The sequence below is a fragment of the Diorhabda carinulata genome, chromosome 4 (genome assembly GCF_026250575.1).
Source record: "Diorhabda carinulata isolate Delta chromosome 4, icDioCari1.1, whole genome shotgun sequence".
In the NCBI taxonomy this organism is placed as follows: domain Eukaryota; kingdom Metazoa; phylum Arthropoda; class Insecta; order Coleoptera; family Chrysomelidae; genus Diorhabda; species Diorhabda carinulata.
The window spans coordinates 25,753,063-25,767,856 of NC_079463.1; the positions used below are offsets into that span (position 1 = coordinate 25,753,063).

A 14,794-nucleotide genomic window follows, 5' to 3' on the forward strand; every position below is an offset into this window, starting at 1 on the left:
TTCTCACAGCTGTGAGGAACCGGTGACGTCACTTGTCTACTGCGCATCTTGTTATTGTCACAAACCTTCCATTATTCTATTAATTAAACTTTAAACAATGCATTTAATTATTTAAATAAGCAAATTTTGACAGTGTTACTAAGTCGGAAGACAGACATATTTGATGCTATTTTCAAATTTCTTTTCGTAAAATTTCGTTTAATTTAGTTTTAGATTGTGAAGTGAAAACAATTTTATTATTGATATAGGTAGGATTTAATTCTCTTCAAGTAAAAATTAACGAGAATTGTTCAATTAAAGTTTCCTAAAAGATGTATGAATTCAATGAATTACATTTTATTTTCAAATTAATTTAAATTGATCATCTTGTTCGGGTTATTTGAAATTGTGTGATTTATCTATTTACTTATAGACATTGAATAAACAATAATCTAAAATATAGCATCAAAAAGTTCATTGACCCTTGTCTGTGTAGACAGCATGTCGGCCATCTTTCTTTATAGTTCGCCGCAATTATTGTTAACGTCAAAACCTTCCACCTGTTACATATTTATTGAACTGTTAATATTATTATTATTAAAATACCTATTCGATTGCAGAACAAAAAAGTTATTGTAAGAATAAAATACAGATAGACCGGATCTGTTCAATAACAACAAAAAATCTTTCAATTTCTAGTTTAAAAAATGTGACTAAAGTTGGAAGTTTTTATTTTGAACAAAAAACATTAGAGTATATCAATAGAAAATAGTTTTTATTTAAAAATTTTCGTAAAACGGATTTAAAATGAATTAAACGTAATTTAATTTTCTTTGATATTCGTGGAAGTGCGTGCGTATATACAATAATCCGATAAAGAATTTTCCGTGTTTTAATATAATATTGTGTTGTGAAAATTATGGATACCTCGAAAATTCTTAACTATATAGCAAGATGGCGAAGTTGTGAACTGGTGAGTGATTTTTTACATATAATAATAATGTATACAGGGAGTATCAGCTTAGAAATATGACTTATATATAATTATTTGTGGAAAATTACTATAGGTTAGTATATTAGTATATTTCAAATTGATAGTTTGCAAAAAAGATCGTAAGCGTCCTTGTCCATGTGTCCATTAACCCGTTTCGAAAAAATATTCTCATATCTGTGGATCAGATGTTTTATTGCTTGTTCTTGTTTATGATTACAATAGGTATAGATATTTATTTTTTGAATAAGACCCTTTCAATGTGTGCAAATAACATGATAGAAAGTGATAAATAGTATGGGTTCCGAGAGTTTTACAATTTGTACAAAGCTGGCCAAAAGAAAAGAGTTCACTCTGATATTTGGCATGATTGATTATTAGATTTTGAGGAAATGATGATGTTTTCACCGTCTCTCCAAAATAATAAGTAGCAAAATTACTTAAAATTCTTGAAAAACTAAATTAACCACTTCAGAAACATGGAGAACTGATAAAGTTGTGTAGAGAACTATTTTGAAATGATTAGCATTTGAAGAAATTGTTCATAAAAAACTTTCTATGTCAAGGTTTCAATTTTTTTCTGGCATTTGTTCGTCGTGTTTGATAATTGATAGGTGTAGAAAAGAAAAAATAATTTGTTGTTTGAATTTAGTGAAATTTGTTTATAAAAGTTAGTTGCTTCAATATTTTTCTTTTTTAAAAAGAAAAAATTCAAACCAATGAAGTTTTCTAGAAAATTCAGAATCTTTTTCAGGGACTGATTGATATTTAAACATTCACTTTTCATTTATTTATTTCTTGTATGAGCTTCTCGGGGTTCAATAATTATTGGTAGGTAGGTAGTTTTAAGGGTAGATATTTCAATATCATTCAAGGGATTGTTATTCTAATTTTAGAATTCTTATGTATATTTATATTTCAGTTATGGTCCAAATGTAATATAAATGTAACGTAACATGACGTGACTTGACTAGACGTAATGTAACGTGACGTGACGTATCCTAATCTAACATAACCTAACTATATAACATCATAACCATATTTATTTATATTTCACTTATGTCCAAATGTAATATTAACATAACGTTGCGTGAGATTACGTGATTCGGCGCAACGTAACGTGACATGATGTGACGTTACTTGATTTGAGGTAGCGTGACGTGATGTATTATAACGTGACATAAGCTAACAACATAACACCCTAACCATATTTATTTATATTTTAGTTATGTCCAAATGTAATATGTATTAACGTAACGTTACGTGACGTGATTCGGCGTAACGTGACGTGATATCATTCGGCGTAACGTAACGTGACATCATTCGGCGTAACGTAACGTGACATGACTTGAGTTGAGGTAGCGTGACGTGATGTAATATAACGTGTTTTTTTTTCTTTGATGGTAATGTTTATATTGTACATATTGTCAAGAAACGATGGGGATGAAATTATTAAATAACTGAAATTATTGAAATTTGTTTTGTTTTATTTTTCATGGAAATTTCTTTTCGGCGAGCATGAGTGCCATGAATTTCTCACAAATGGAATCATATAAAAAATAATGTTCCGAAGATGCCAGATCTGAAGACTAGGACGGTTATTCGTATACGGAATACTAAATTTGCTTTGCTGCTTTCACACTCTTAACTCTTGCCGGTTTATTTTTAAAAATTTTATCTTGAAATCAAAAGTATTTACTCTGGACACAAATTAGCAAATCCCGTCACTTATTCTATTTGCAAAAACTCCAAAACTTAAATTTGGTTCAGATTTTTAGCACTAGCATCGTCATCTGTGTACAGAAGCTCATACTGAACTCATTTCAATATTAATTTCTGCCTTTCTGTATGTCTCCACTCAAGGCTTTTTGCCACTTATTTACAAATCTGAAAGGAAGATGGCGTCTGTTATTTCCACACCAATTTATTTTTTCATTAGGATCAAAGTTGTGTCAGGATGGAGAAACATATTTTCATTACGTGTCCACCATCACGGAAATATGAATGGAAACGTCTAAAAATATAATTACACATTCTTCGAACAGTGGATAATGGTCGAATACCCAACAGTGTCATTTCTTATTGAAAAGCTGTATTTCATAACTTTTCAGTAATAATTTCAGTAGAAAACATTTTTTATTTAAGTGCCTATTTCTCTTTGTTTCCAATAGAAAATTATATTGATATACAGGGTGTGCCAATTTTCCTAAAAAGTTGTGTATTAGAGGGTCATGTTAATATGTAACAAAAACATTTTTTTATTAGATGTCTTTGAGGTCCATGCTTTGAAATTATCTCAAGCGAGCGATACATAATTTTTTAAAAATGAGATTAAAATACCCCCCTGTGCAAAATTCTAGCGAAATCGGAGACGAAAGATTTTTTTGTCATTTTTATAAAAAAGGGGTTAGCCTTTGAAAATTTGAAAAAATGACATGCTTCGAAAGTATCGTAAAAAACACGTGGTTACATGTTTTTTCTCATGGAGATTTCGAAAATCACATCAGTTTTGAGTTTGAGCAATGGTTTTCGTGAAGATTCAATTTTCTTGTTTGATTTCTGACTGTACCTTTTTGGATGTAGGGTACATTGAGTCAGTCGGTATTAATTGAAGAAAATAGATTCGGAAGAAAACCAAATAATGCTGAATTTGAGAGTGCTTGCTTTAAGTTTGAGCAATGATTTTCGTGAAAATCGAATTTTTTTGTTAGATTCCTACTGAAAGTGTTTTTGTAGCGCCTGTCATATCCGCAACCCGTTATACGACTCGCATAGATGAAAAAAAATTCTAATTTTTTGAAATGAAACCTCAATACTTTTACTTATTCTATGTATACTCAACAAATAGTCTACTGTTGGTAACACTATGAAAGATGCATATATAGCAATCGTCAATAATTTGACTTATTCTAAGATTTCACGATTTTGTCACCATCTACCGAGCGATGCCGGAAACTATAAATAGTCTACCCCGTATAGCTCGACAACCAGTTCTTAAAATAGTGTATGTATGATTCAAAAGAGGTAAAGTTTCCATTGAAAATGATGAGCGATCGGGAAGGCCAGTTTCTGTGTCAGTTCCCGAAAATATCGATACAGTTCATGACATGATTTTATCAGACCATCGAATTGGGCTAAAACGGATATCTGAAGCACTGAATATTTCATACGAACGCGTTCATCATATAGTTCACGTCAATTTGGACATCAGAAAAATTGCTGTAAAATGGATACCCAAATGTTTGAATGTTGACCAAAAGCGTGCAAGGGTAGAAGCATCGCGTTCGATCTGTATTTGAAAACGATGTAGACTTCTTAAACCGAATTATTACTATGGATGAGAATTGGGTACATTTCTACGATCCACAAACAAAGCAACAATCGATGGAATGACGACACTCTGGTACTCCAAAAATCTGCTGGAAAAGTTATTGCTTCATTTTTTTTGGGATAGCCATGGAGTAATCATGATTGATTTTTTGCATAACTGGATATTACTATTCGACATTACTGACCACTCTACGGGAAAAAATTGAAGAGAAAAGACGCGAAAAGCTATCCAAAGGTGTTATGTTTTGCAGGACAACGCCTCTACACACAAATCTCATGTTGCCATGGGTTTGAATTACTAGCACACCCCTCTTATTCACCAGATTTGGCCCCGTCTGACTATCATCTCTCTCCTCAACTGAAAAACAGTTAAAAAGGTTGTAAATTTCCTTCCAACGAGGAGGTAAGAAAAGCTCTGGTTTGCAGAGCAAGAAGAAACATTTTTTTTTAATGGTCTAGAGACGTTGCAGGTTCGCTGTACTAAATGTATTCAATTAAGAGGAGAATATGTTAAGAAATAAAATATTTTAACATTGAAATTTTGTTTGGTTCTATAGTAGGCTAAGAATTTTTTAATATATCCCCGTATAACTTGCATATTTTGATTTATTATTATATATCGATTAAAATGTTAAGACTTTAATTCAATAAACAACACTCAACTCACTGAAACTTCTATAGAATAGGTAGTTTGTGGTTGTTACGGAATATATACAACATAAAGAAAATAGTAAAAATAGAGTGAGCGATGTGCAGGAGCTTGCTGAAGTGATCCCGAACGGTTGACAGATGGAGGAAGAACGATCGGTTTATCAATCTCTATCTCTCTCTATTCTATTATGATTAGATCGAAATTACGTCGAAGTTTGAAATGGTAGGAATAGCATAAGAGCAGAATAACAAGTATCGAATTTATTGGCGAGTAGAGAGAGATAGAGATTGGTGAACCTATGGAGGGTAGGTACCCTCCATAGATGAACCGATGCTCCTTCTCTTTCGTCTAATAACACAATTTCAATTTCACCATCTCTATCATTATTTTTTTTCTATGATTCAGAACCAGCTGGCCATTATAAACTTAACCTTAGAGTTGAGCAGAAAATATTGTTTTTAATATTCGGAAGAATTTTTCAAGATATGTTATGAAGGATATCAACTCTGCATACATATTTCTCACCGATAATGGATCAACTACCTAATGAAATTTTGATTAATATTTTAAAACATTTGAATACCTATGATTTAGTACAATTTTGTGAAGTATTTCCACGTTTGGACTATTTTTTGAAAGAAAAATATGTTATAAGGTAATAGTGTTAACATATATTTAGTTATAAATTAGATCCAGACCTTTTTCCATATTCAAAATTTTGTAACAATAAATTATTATTTACAAAGTATGTAATAATTTTTCATTGTTTCAATACCATTTAAAATGATTTACTATCATTTGGAAATAATTAATATTGACAGAAGCGTTATTCCAGAATTACAAATTGGTCCAGAAGATTTGAAAGTTACAATAAAAATATTTGTAGTTTTATTTCAATAAAAATGGATCCAACCCTTATTGAAGTTTTAAATATAAATTGTTTGTATTGGATACCCACTCAAGACTTAAGGAGACTACTTCAAAAACTTGTGAATTTGAGTGAATTATACGCTATAGATACAAAGCTAGGTTTGAAGTATCAAGATACTGTAGAATATTCTAAAGTAGGTAATTATAGTATAATTTTTTGAATCTATTGAATAGTTAATAATTTTTTAGCTGCATAAACTGGCAATATCTGTGGAAGATGAACACTTTGGTTCTGAAACTATAGAAGCCAGTGGGACATTGAAATCATTAAGAAAGTTATGTATAAAAATAATAGCTAAAAAATTGGAGCACGGGAATGCTGTATCAGGATTAGATTTATTTCTTTCTAGAATTAAGCAACTGGATGAATTGTGGGTGAGTTTATTATAACAGTGATTTAACTCTTAATAATGGAATAATCAAATTACAATTTGATGCAACATTAACATATAATTTTCAAAATTTAACATATTCATCATAATATAAAAAGTTTTATCTGATGCTAAATTAATTAAAAATAATTTTCTATTGTTATGGAGCACTGGTTTTGTATTAAATAAAATGAAATATTTTTTATAATATTGACAAAGTAAATAAATAATTTTTTCGGTTTCCCTTGAACTTTTTTAAATTAAAATAGCCCAATAGAATGACTCAATACACTATGTCTAGAGCTTTAGTACAGTTTCTAAAGACCAATACCAGCAATAAACAATCAAAATTGATTGTTGTGGTCACAGGTATTAAGAAGACGCTTCGTTACAAGAACTTCATTGTATCTAGATACAGAACAGAGATTGGAAGATGTTACTAAAGTTAGTAGAGCAATATGAGCAAGCACAAAAAACAATAAGTGAGAAATTAAGTGCTAATTAAGTGTCATATTACGAAATTTTCCATTGTGTAAGTTTTTGAGAAATTGGCTGTTTGCTAACTTTAAAAAAAATCCATAATGGAAATTTCGGCTTACTGTAAATACAGAATGTAAGGTATCTGTAGTATATGGACCAAAGGCATTGCCCTGCATTAGGATGAAGTTTTTGCTGATGAAACTGGAGTAGCAAACTTCGTGATCCTCTAAAATTTCTTCTATGTATCTGTTCGCCCTTAATCCCCCTGCTCCACCTCCAATTTCAATGAAAACCAACTCGGTTTTTGTTTCCATTGAAATGCCAGTCCAAACCATCAAGTAACCTCCTCCAAAAGTCACGTTTCCTTTTATGCAACACTGCGCGAATCTTCCTCCAGGTCTTCTATAGACTCGTCTTCTTCTATAGCACTCTGCTTTCGATTGAAAATGAAGCCTTATTGCTGATCAGTATAATTAACGTCTCTTGTGGTAAATCCTTGATGGTTTGCTCGGTGGGCTGAATTTGCTTTGGGGCAAGTAGCTGACCTTTTTCACTCAAGTCTTCTTCTAAAAGTCCAGCCACACCTAGCGTTTCTCTGAGCTCTTATTAGAATCTAACACCACTGAGAGCCCGATTTTTCAACAATGTGTTGATAATAATGCCATTAGCTTTAAGATTTTACTAAGAAATACAATTTCGTGTTCAGTTTCTTTCTTTCCTTCAGTGACTTTTTTGCTTACATTGTATCCCATGATTTTAGTAAATTGATAGATTGTAATAATGTATCATATAATATTTAAACCTTACCAGACCTTTTACTTCATTTAAACCTATTCTAACCTCACATATATTTTAAACCTAACCTAAAATGTGTGATAATTTGCTTTTTATATTTCCAAATAACTCCTTTTGTCCTATTGGCGTCAGTTTAAAAAACTAGAATTTAAAAAATTATCGCTTAATTTTGTGATAAACTGAAAAATTGATAAAATTTGGGATAATTTTTTAGGTACTTGATGATACAGATTCTTTGTATAAAGTAAACTTCCAAAGATGGGTAGTTCAGTTAAAAAATTTGAAGAAACTTGTTATAAGATCAAGAACTGTATTACCTATTTATGATTTTACATTTGCCGGACTTTCAAAAATATTTGATTGCAAAAGATGGAACACTGACATCGAACTAATATTTGGTATGACATTTTTTTCACATAAATGGGTTTATGTGTAACTACTATATTTTAGAAAAAATTCAGTATCGAAAACCGAGTACTACAGTGAAATCTATATTTGATCCTAGAGAAACTGATTTAGAAAAAGCTTGGGATGTATTTCTAAGCTTACATTCTGACCTTCCTTGTGGACCCAAAGAGAGTAAGGTAATGTACTGCACTTGTATGGTTGTTAATATTATTGTGTTTTAGAATTGAAGAGAATTTTTTCTCAAATCTATTTTCTAAGTTGGGTATACTACCATTACTGCTATATTGTATGGTCCTTCGAGCCGGGTAAGAATCAGTAACATATGCAAGGCTCGAAGGATCAGTGTTTTTCTTTTCGTTATTTTTGTGTTGAAAATATTTTTTATTTCAGTTATTGAGTATCCCAGAAGAACTGAACAGTATTCAGTTTGAAAATCTTAATTTTGTTCATTCAATAATTTTTTGTAATCTGCAATATGTGACAGCTGCATACAAACTTCTGGAATCGGATAATTGTAAAGAATTACAGAGATTAAATTTTAGGACATGTCTATTTCAGGGTGAGTATATACTAAAAATTTATTAAATTTTTTAAAACCTTTTACCAATTGGCACTATTGCTTATACTTATTTTAAACATAACGTAACTTGACCTCATACTTAGTTACATATTTTAATAAAAATTAAATCAACATTACGATCAAACACTTACTTTTAACCTAACCTTATAGTAATTTTAATATATATATATATATATATATATATATATATATATATATATATATATATATATAAAATATATATTAAATATAAAATGGTAAGAAACAAATATATAAAAACCTAATTTGATTACTTGTGTAAAGGTTAAAAATTATACGCAAACGAGTGCATTGGCATGAAAATATAAAGCTTTAAATTAAAATCTTGAAACTAAGATTGAAAAAAAAATCCATTAAAATCTGATGAGTTTTAAATTTATAACCAAGAAATGAGATGACAGCGATTATATAAAATTAGCAAAATCTATTTAATTAATGACAATTTAATATCTCACCAAGGAGCAAATTTAACCCATTGTTATCATTTATAATATTTGACCATTACTAATAAATTACAATGTATATTCATTTTTTTCCTGGCATTCGTTTGCTCTTACATATCCTTTCCAAGTATAGAATATTTCGAATTAAACAAATCATTTCAAAATGAAGCATGTTGCCTTAATTTACTTGTTATTTTGCTTCCGATCTCTGAAGATGATAACTTGGTTGTCGGAACGTAGTGTTGATGTAGTGGTAGTAATAAACAGGGTGTTTAGACTTTTAAACACATTTGTTAAAGTTTAGTAGGATAATGAGAATTTTAATAGGAGGAGGAGGGTTTGTTGGAGTGGGCCCTGATATTTTAACAGTTTAATTGTAGTAAAATATCTGATTTAATTTCTTTTTGTTAATTTCTCAAATTTTTTGTGTGTTTATTTTAGGTTCCCAGAAAAGTAATGAACAGGAAGAAGATCATAAGATTTTTAAGAAAGCAAGAGTTGGTGTAAAAAAAGATCTCCCTCATCATCCATTCGAAAAAATATCTAAACGTCTAAATAACTTAGTTGAACTGGAGATATATCATTGTGCAATGTATGTTTTTTTTTAATTCTTTTTTTTATTTTAAATATTCATTTACCTTTTAGTTTTAGGTTTGCTTAGAAGTGAAAGTATTTTTTAGTTACAGGGCGCTATATAATTTAGTCAAATAATAAATTATTTTTTATAGTTTCTCTTGACTACTTTTGTCAGCCAGCTTTTTAAATTACTTTCTCATATATCCTTGTTTATTACACTTGCATGTTTTATTTTCTATTATTTTTGTTTCATGAAGATTTATTATTCCAAATGAATTATAAATGTGCATATAGTTAAATTAACTGTTAGTTTCGAAACTCCTTTCGATAGATTAGTAATTATTACTACGCTTAAATATTATTTATAAAAACTTGACGTTTGAAGTTTTTCTTTTAATTTGAAGGTGTACAAGCAGTGCCGTAATATCTGCTTATTCTCTTATAGAAAATTTCGAAACACTTCGAAGACTCACCTTAGAGATACCATACCTATTAGATGGATCATTTTTAGAAAAGGTATGTTTTAGAAGTTGATAACGGAGTTATATTGCCAAGCAGAGACTTATACCCACCATAACAATGTGTCTTCTCCATAATCTGTTGCTTCCAGTTGTTGCTAGGTCATGTAGTCATAGTGATTGTAAAATTTTTTTGATAAGTAATTAAATTAGGTGTATATTAGGTATATTCTAGAAGACCTGATTGGCCTAATAATTTGCTATTAGAAAAAAATGTCGTCTCTATATAAAAATTCTTATAATTCATTTCTGTTTAGTTATTTTGTGTATAAGTTATTGTGTAACTGAGGTTAATTTCCTGATGATATTTATTTAAATGTAATTGAATTGAGCAATTTTTTCAATAACTAGATTTAAGTATGTGTGAGCTTAATAAAGCGCAGACCAAAGCTACTGTGCTTATAAGGATGGCAAGTGCTGCGACTCCGGATTTGGTCCTATCTGGACATAAAATATCATCATCATCATCACCTGTTCGGGGTGAGGTTAAGGCATACAGGTTTAGCTAAAATATAGTTTGGAGTTCCTGGAGGACGGCTACTGAGAGGAAGACAGCCTGGTAGGAGAGCGTTGAGGCGGACTTGATCCAGTTAGGGGTACGAAGTTGGAGGCATCATGCTCGGTAAAGAAAGTATTGGTAGTCGATTGTTGAGACCAAACGACCGTAGTTCCGGTTAAAGAAGAAAATTTAAAAAAAATCCTGTCTCTTTAAAACCAAAAAACTATATACTCCATAACATTTTCTAATCCCCTACAAAACCGAGATTAGTTCATTTTTGAAGTATTGGTCACACATTTGGAGCTCGGCTTTCAAGCATACCCTGAGGATCCTCGATTGTATACAGAAAAGAGCAATTCGACTCATAGGCGATCCAGAGTTAGCCAGAAACTTTAAACATAGTAGAAAAGTCGCTGAACTGACTATGTTTTACCGATATTACCAGCTCATTCCAGTTGTTCAACATAATTTCATCTAGGCAGTAGTTAAAAGGTCAACTTAACAGACTGACGTGGATTATGAATATTGATTTTGCATGGAGAAGCCCAGAACGTCTGGAATCAGCTACCAAAGCATGTCTTTCTCGAACACTACAACCTAGAGAAGGTTAAAAAACAGTGCCTATGCATTGCAGGTACTACTCGATTATTGCATGCAGATGCTCAGAACGGCTGGTCTCTTTCTGGAATCAGCTACCAAAGCATGTCTTTCTCGAACACTACAACCTAGAGAAGTTCAAAACCAGTACCTACACATTGCAGGTACTACTTGAGTATAGATTTACCACCTTGTGCTTGTTTTTGACTTAAAAAAATACTGTACTGAATAAGATTTCGAAGAATTGGTGTATCACATATATCCGTTTCCCATGTGATCGAACATTATAGGGTGTGAAGTTCATTTTGCATTTGGCGCGCTAAGGACTATTCATATGCGAGCTCAGACTTAGAGAGCGCTAGTGTAGTGAAGTTTATGTCAACTTGTTAAAAAAAAACATCAAGTTTTTCTTGAATAATTGTTTTACTGGAGCCTTGTATACAAGTTTAACTGATAAATTACTAAAATAGGGAAACAGAAGAAGACCTGGTCAAGGTAGACATCGCATAACTTGGCAAGTTCCAGAGTTTCTGCTTTAAAATAAAGGTTTGTGACAGGACGATTGCTGCAGTGCAGACACAGTTACAGGAAGCAAATGGATTTACAATTTCAACTGGTACTGTTCGTGGATACCTTGCTGAATCTGATTTGGGACCTATAATCCCAGGATAAGGACCGGTTTTTACCTGTAGATCATACTAGAGTACATATCGATTTGGCTGTTGAAGATTGTTCAAATGAAAGCAGATTTTGTCTCTACGACATAAAAAGATCTATGTTCCGTCCTCACTAGAACTAGAACATGTATTGTACTACTCTTCATATTGTGCCACAACATTAATGAATCATTCTTTTTGGATGCAGCTTCTGGTTTCGATTGATCGATCCTAAAGTGATTACTTCATGGGAAACGGTTTTTGGTTCGGGGAAAACCCTGTTTCTAGCCAAATTATTGGGTATTTCGTTCCCCTGTATGCTGCTCCTCTAATTGAAATAACTTAATTTACTATATCTCAATTTATTATTTTTATTTGAATGGCGATATTACAAATTTGAGTATATGGGAAAACACAACTATAACCGAGTCATTTAAAATTTTTGAATATATTATATATTGTTATAATTTTTCAGGTGTTTCTTAGATGTCGATTGGAGTACTTGAGTTTAAAACTTATTGCGCCGAATGAACCTTTTGTGACGAATTTAAATCTGCATTTGGAAAAAGCGGTTGCATTGAAACATTTCAGGTATTATTCAATAACTTTTAATTTATTTTCTTTTTTAGTTATCGTTGTGTATAATTTTTATTTTTATATTTTTATTACACACTGTATAAATTCGCGATTCAATTGGATCTAGTTCCTACTTTTGACAAAGTATGAAGACCTCACTGAGGTATTATCTTGTACGTAATCGAATATAGAGCAAACGTCTACTGCATCCAAACCCAATTATCTTTCAAAAAGGATCTTGTTGATATAAATCACACTTTCCCTTCAGTAGCAGTACTAATCCAACCCATTTAAATGTTGTATAAGTTCGAAACGTGATTCGAACTATCGAATTGGGCAAAGATATCATCTGAAAACCCTCCTTATTACCTGGTCTAGCGCATAGTTTCGTTCATCATAACCGAAGAAAATTGTCTTTTTCCCTTTCCAATGCTGTCATAATTTCCTCTAAAAAATTCCCTAATAGATATAAGATAAAGCAATATATCCCCAAACTCTTCGGTTGCCAGTTTTCTGCTGTTTTCAGTCCTTATCACAATAACGGTGTGCTGTAAACTTTTACTGGAGTGCTAAAAAGTCCTTCAACTGGTGAATATTTGTTGCAAGATTCAGCTCGTTTAGTTGCCCAGTTAGTCGGGCAAGGACGCTCGCTATACTAGGACCACACAACTATAGAGAAGGAAGAAACTCCATACCATTGCGCAGGACAATGTACCAAGGTGTCTGATCAGCTGATTAGCTTCTCATTGGCATTTGGAAGTTTAAAGTGAAGACGACTGTCTAGCAAAAGACCTATATGTGGACCGGTTCCTGCCCCTCCACTTATTTAACTATAAATCAGGCTATTAAAAATCAGTCTGAAAATAATTACCCAAAATTGTATTAATTAATTTTATGTTTTCAGAATCGAATGTTCCATTTTATCTATGGAGAAAATATTGAAGGGATTGTCGAAAATGCCCAGGAAAATACTACAAAGAACATTTATTAAATGCGATCAAGCGTATTTCATCGATAATAAGAACGTTCGATATATTTTTTCGAAATTTTTGGAATGTAACCCGCAGTTGATATTCTTCGGCCTGATAATCAGTCAAGCGACTGCGAAACAAATTACTGATATAAAAAGGACGTTGCATACGTTCAAAACGGGACATCCCGCGAAAATATTTCATGTTAAAAAACAGGTTGGGGAATTTAATGGAATATTTCCAGTACCTCCTGCGCATCACGATATTATATTTAATCGTACTCGAGTGTCTGTGATAGATTTTGATGAATTTTAATATAAAATTTTGATTATTTTTTTGTGCAATTTTATAATCCTTCTACTTATTATGTAAGTATGTAGATATCGCGGTGTCATACTACAATACTAGGTAAGCCAATGTTTACAACTAATCTATTAATCCTAATCCTTTTAGAAAATCAGAATGTAGGATAGTTGTAGATGATAGAGATCTTCATCTTCTATTCCATACACACCCAGGTGAAATGCTCTTGAAGTTCCGTAGTGTTTCATACTTTGAGATTATGTAGATAGAGGTTTTGTCCTCTGTGCAACAAAATCTACACGCCGCATTATCTGCTAATCGTCTTATTCACCCAAACTATTTGCTTAGAGAACATTCCATGGCTTGTATGGTAGCTCTACTTCATAAATAACATAATTTATGGCGTTCACATTCCATCACACCGACTACCTCGCCTTGAAAGACGGTAGCGAGTTCCCCAAGCGAAAAAGATTCGCCTATTTTGGGATGTCCTCCGGCCAAGACTTTCATTTTGGAGTCGTCTGTGTACCAGGTGGTATATATAATTGTGATTCCTCGGATTTTTGTTCTCTTTATATTACTATTTATTACTATTTAAAGAGGAATTAATGATAATTATTCGTCATATCTCTTAGAAGTCTGCTCTTGAGATAGTCTCTACAAAGGTGAATGTAAAATCCAGGCAAGAAACAAGCTAACTCCTTCTGCTTATCTTACTACTCATCTGTTCCGCCTTAACAGGCACGGAATTTGTTTGGTCACCAGTTATCTAACCGACCCCTGTAATTTTTCTCAGTTGTTTATCGTTATAACATCCACCGAGAAGTTAAATATTCTATCTAGATTGGGCCTGGTTCTATTGGAAGCTCAATGTGTTACCCTTTATTTTCCACGATTTGGAAACTTGAGTAGCCAACCACTCTCCTACTTTTTTCCTTTTTACAGTTTATCGTTAAGCATTTCCAATCCAGGATAGAGTTTTTAACTTTTTCTATTTATAATTCGACTCAATCTATTGTGTCGTCCCCCAACAACGTCTCCGTAAAGGTAGATACTTCAAAAAAGAAGTGATTGCGCAATATCCAGAGCTATTTGGCCAAGGGTCAATGAAAATGATACGA

At 31.9% G+C, this 14,794-nt stretch overlaps 1 protein-coding gene across 4 annotated transcripts; it reads left to right on the forward strand.

Moving 5' to 3' along the window:
- The first annotated feature begins 131 nt into the window (after positions 1–131).
- Positions 132–13,703, forward strand: LOC130892220 (uncharacterized). 4 transcript variants are annotated; one of them, XM_057797464.1, is made up of 11 exons: positions 132–952; positions 5,358–5,607; positions 5,788–6,016; positions 6,072–6,257; positions 7,743–7,926; positions 7,979–8,112; positions 8,327–8,495; positions 9,419–9,569; positions 9,958–10,069; positions 12,299–12,414; positions 13,304–13,703. In XM_057797464.1, the coding sequence occupies exons 2-11, from the start codon at positions 5,483–5,485 to the stop codon at positions 13,683–13,685; spliced, it is 1,788 nt and encodes a 595-aa protein (XP_057653447.1). In that variant the 5' UTR covers positions 132–952; positions 5,358–5,482; the 3' UTR covers positions 13,686–13,703. The 4 variants fall into 4 exon arrangements, 3 of the variants coding, with proteins under 3 accessions (XP_057653447.1, XP_057653448.1, XP_057653446.1); XR_009059011.1 differs by having other exon boundaries at positions 597–952; positions 9,999–10,069; positions 13,304–13,332; XM_057797465.1 differs by having other exon boundaries at positions 597–952; positions 5,839–6,016.
- The last annotated feature ends 1,091 nt before the right edge of the window (positions 13,704–14,794 follow it).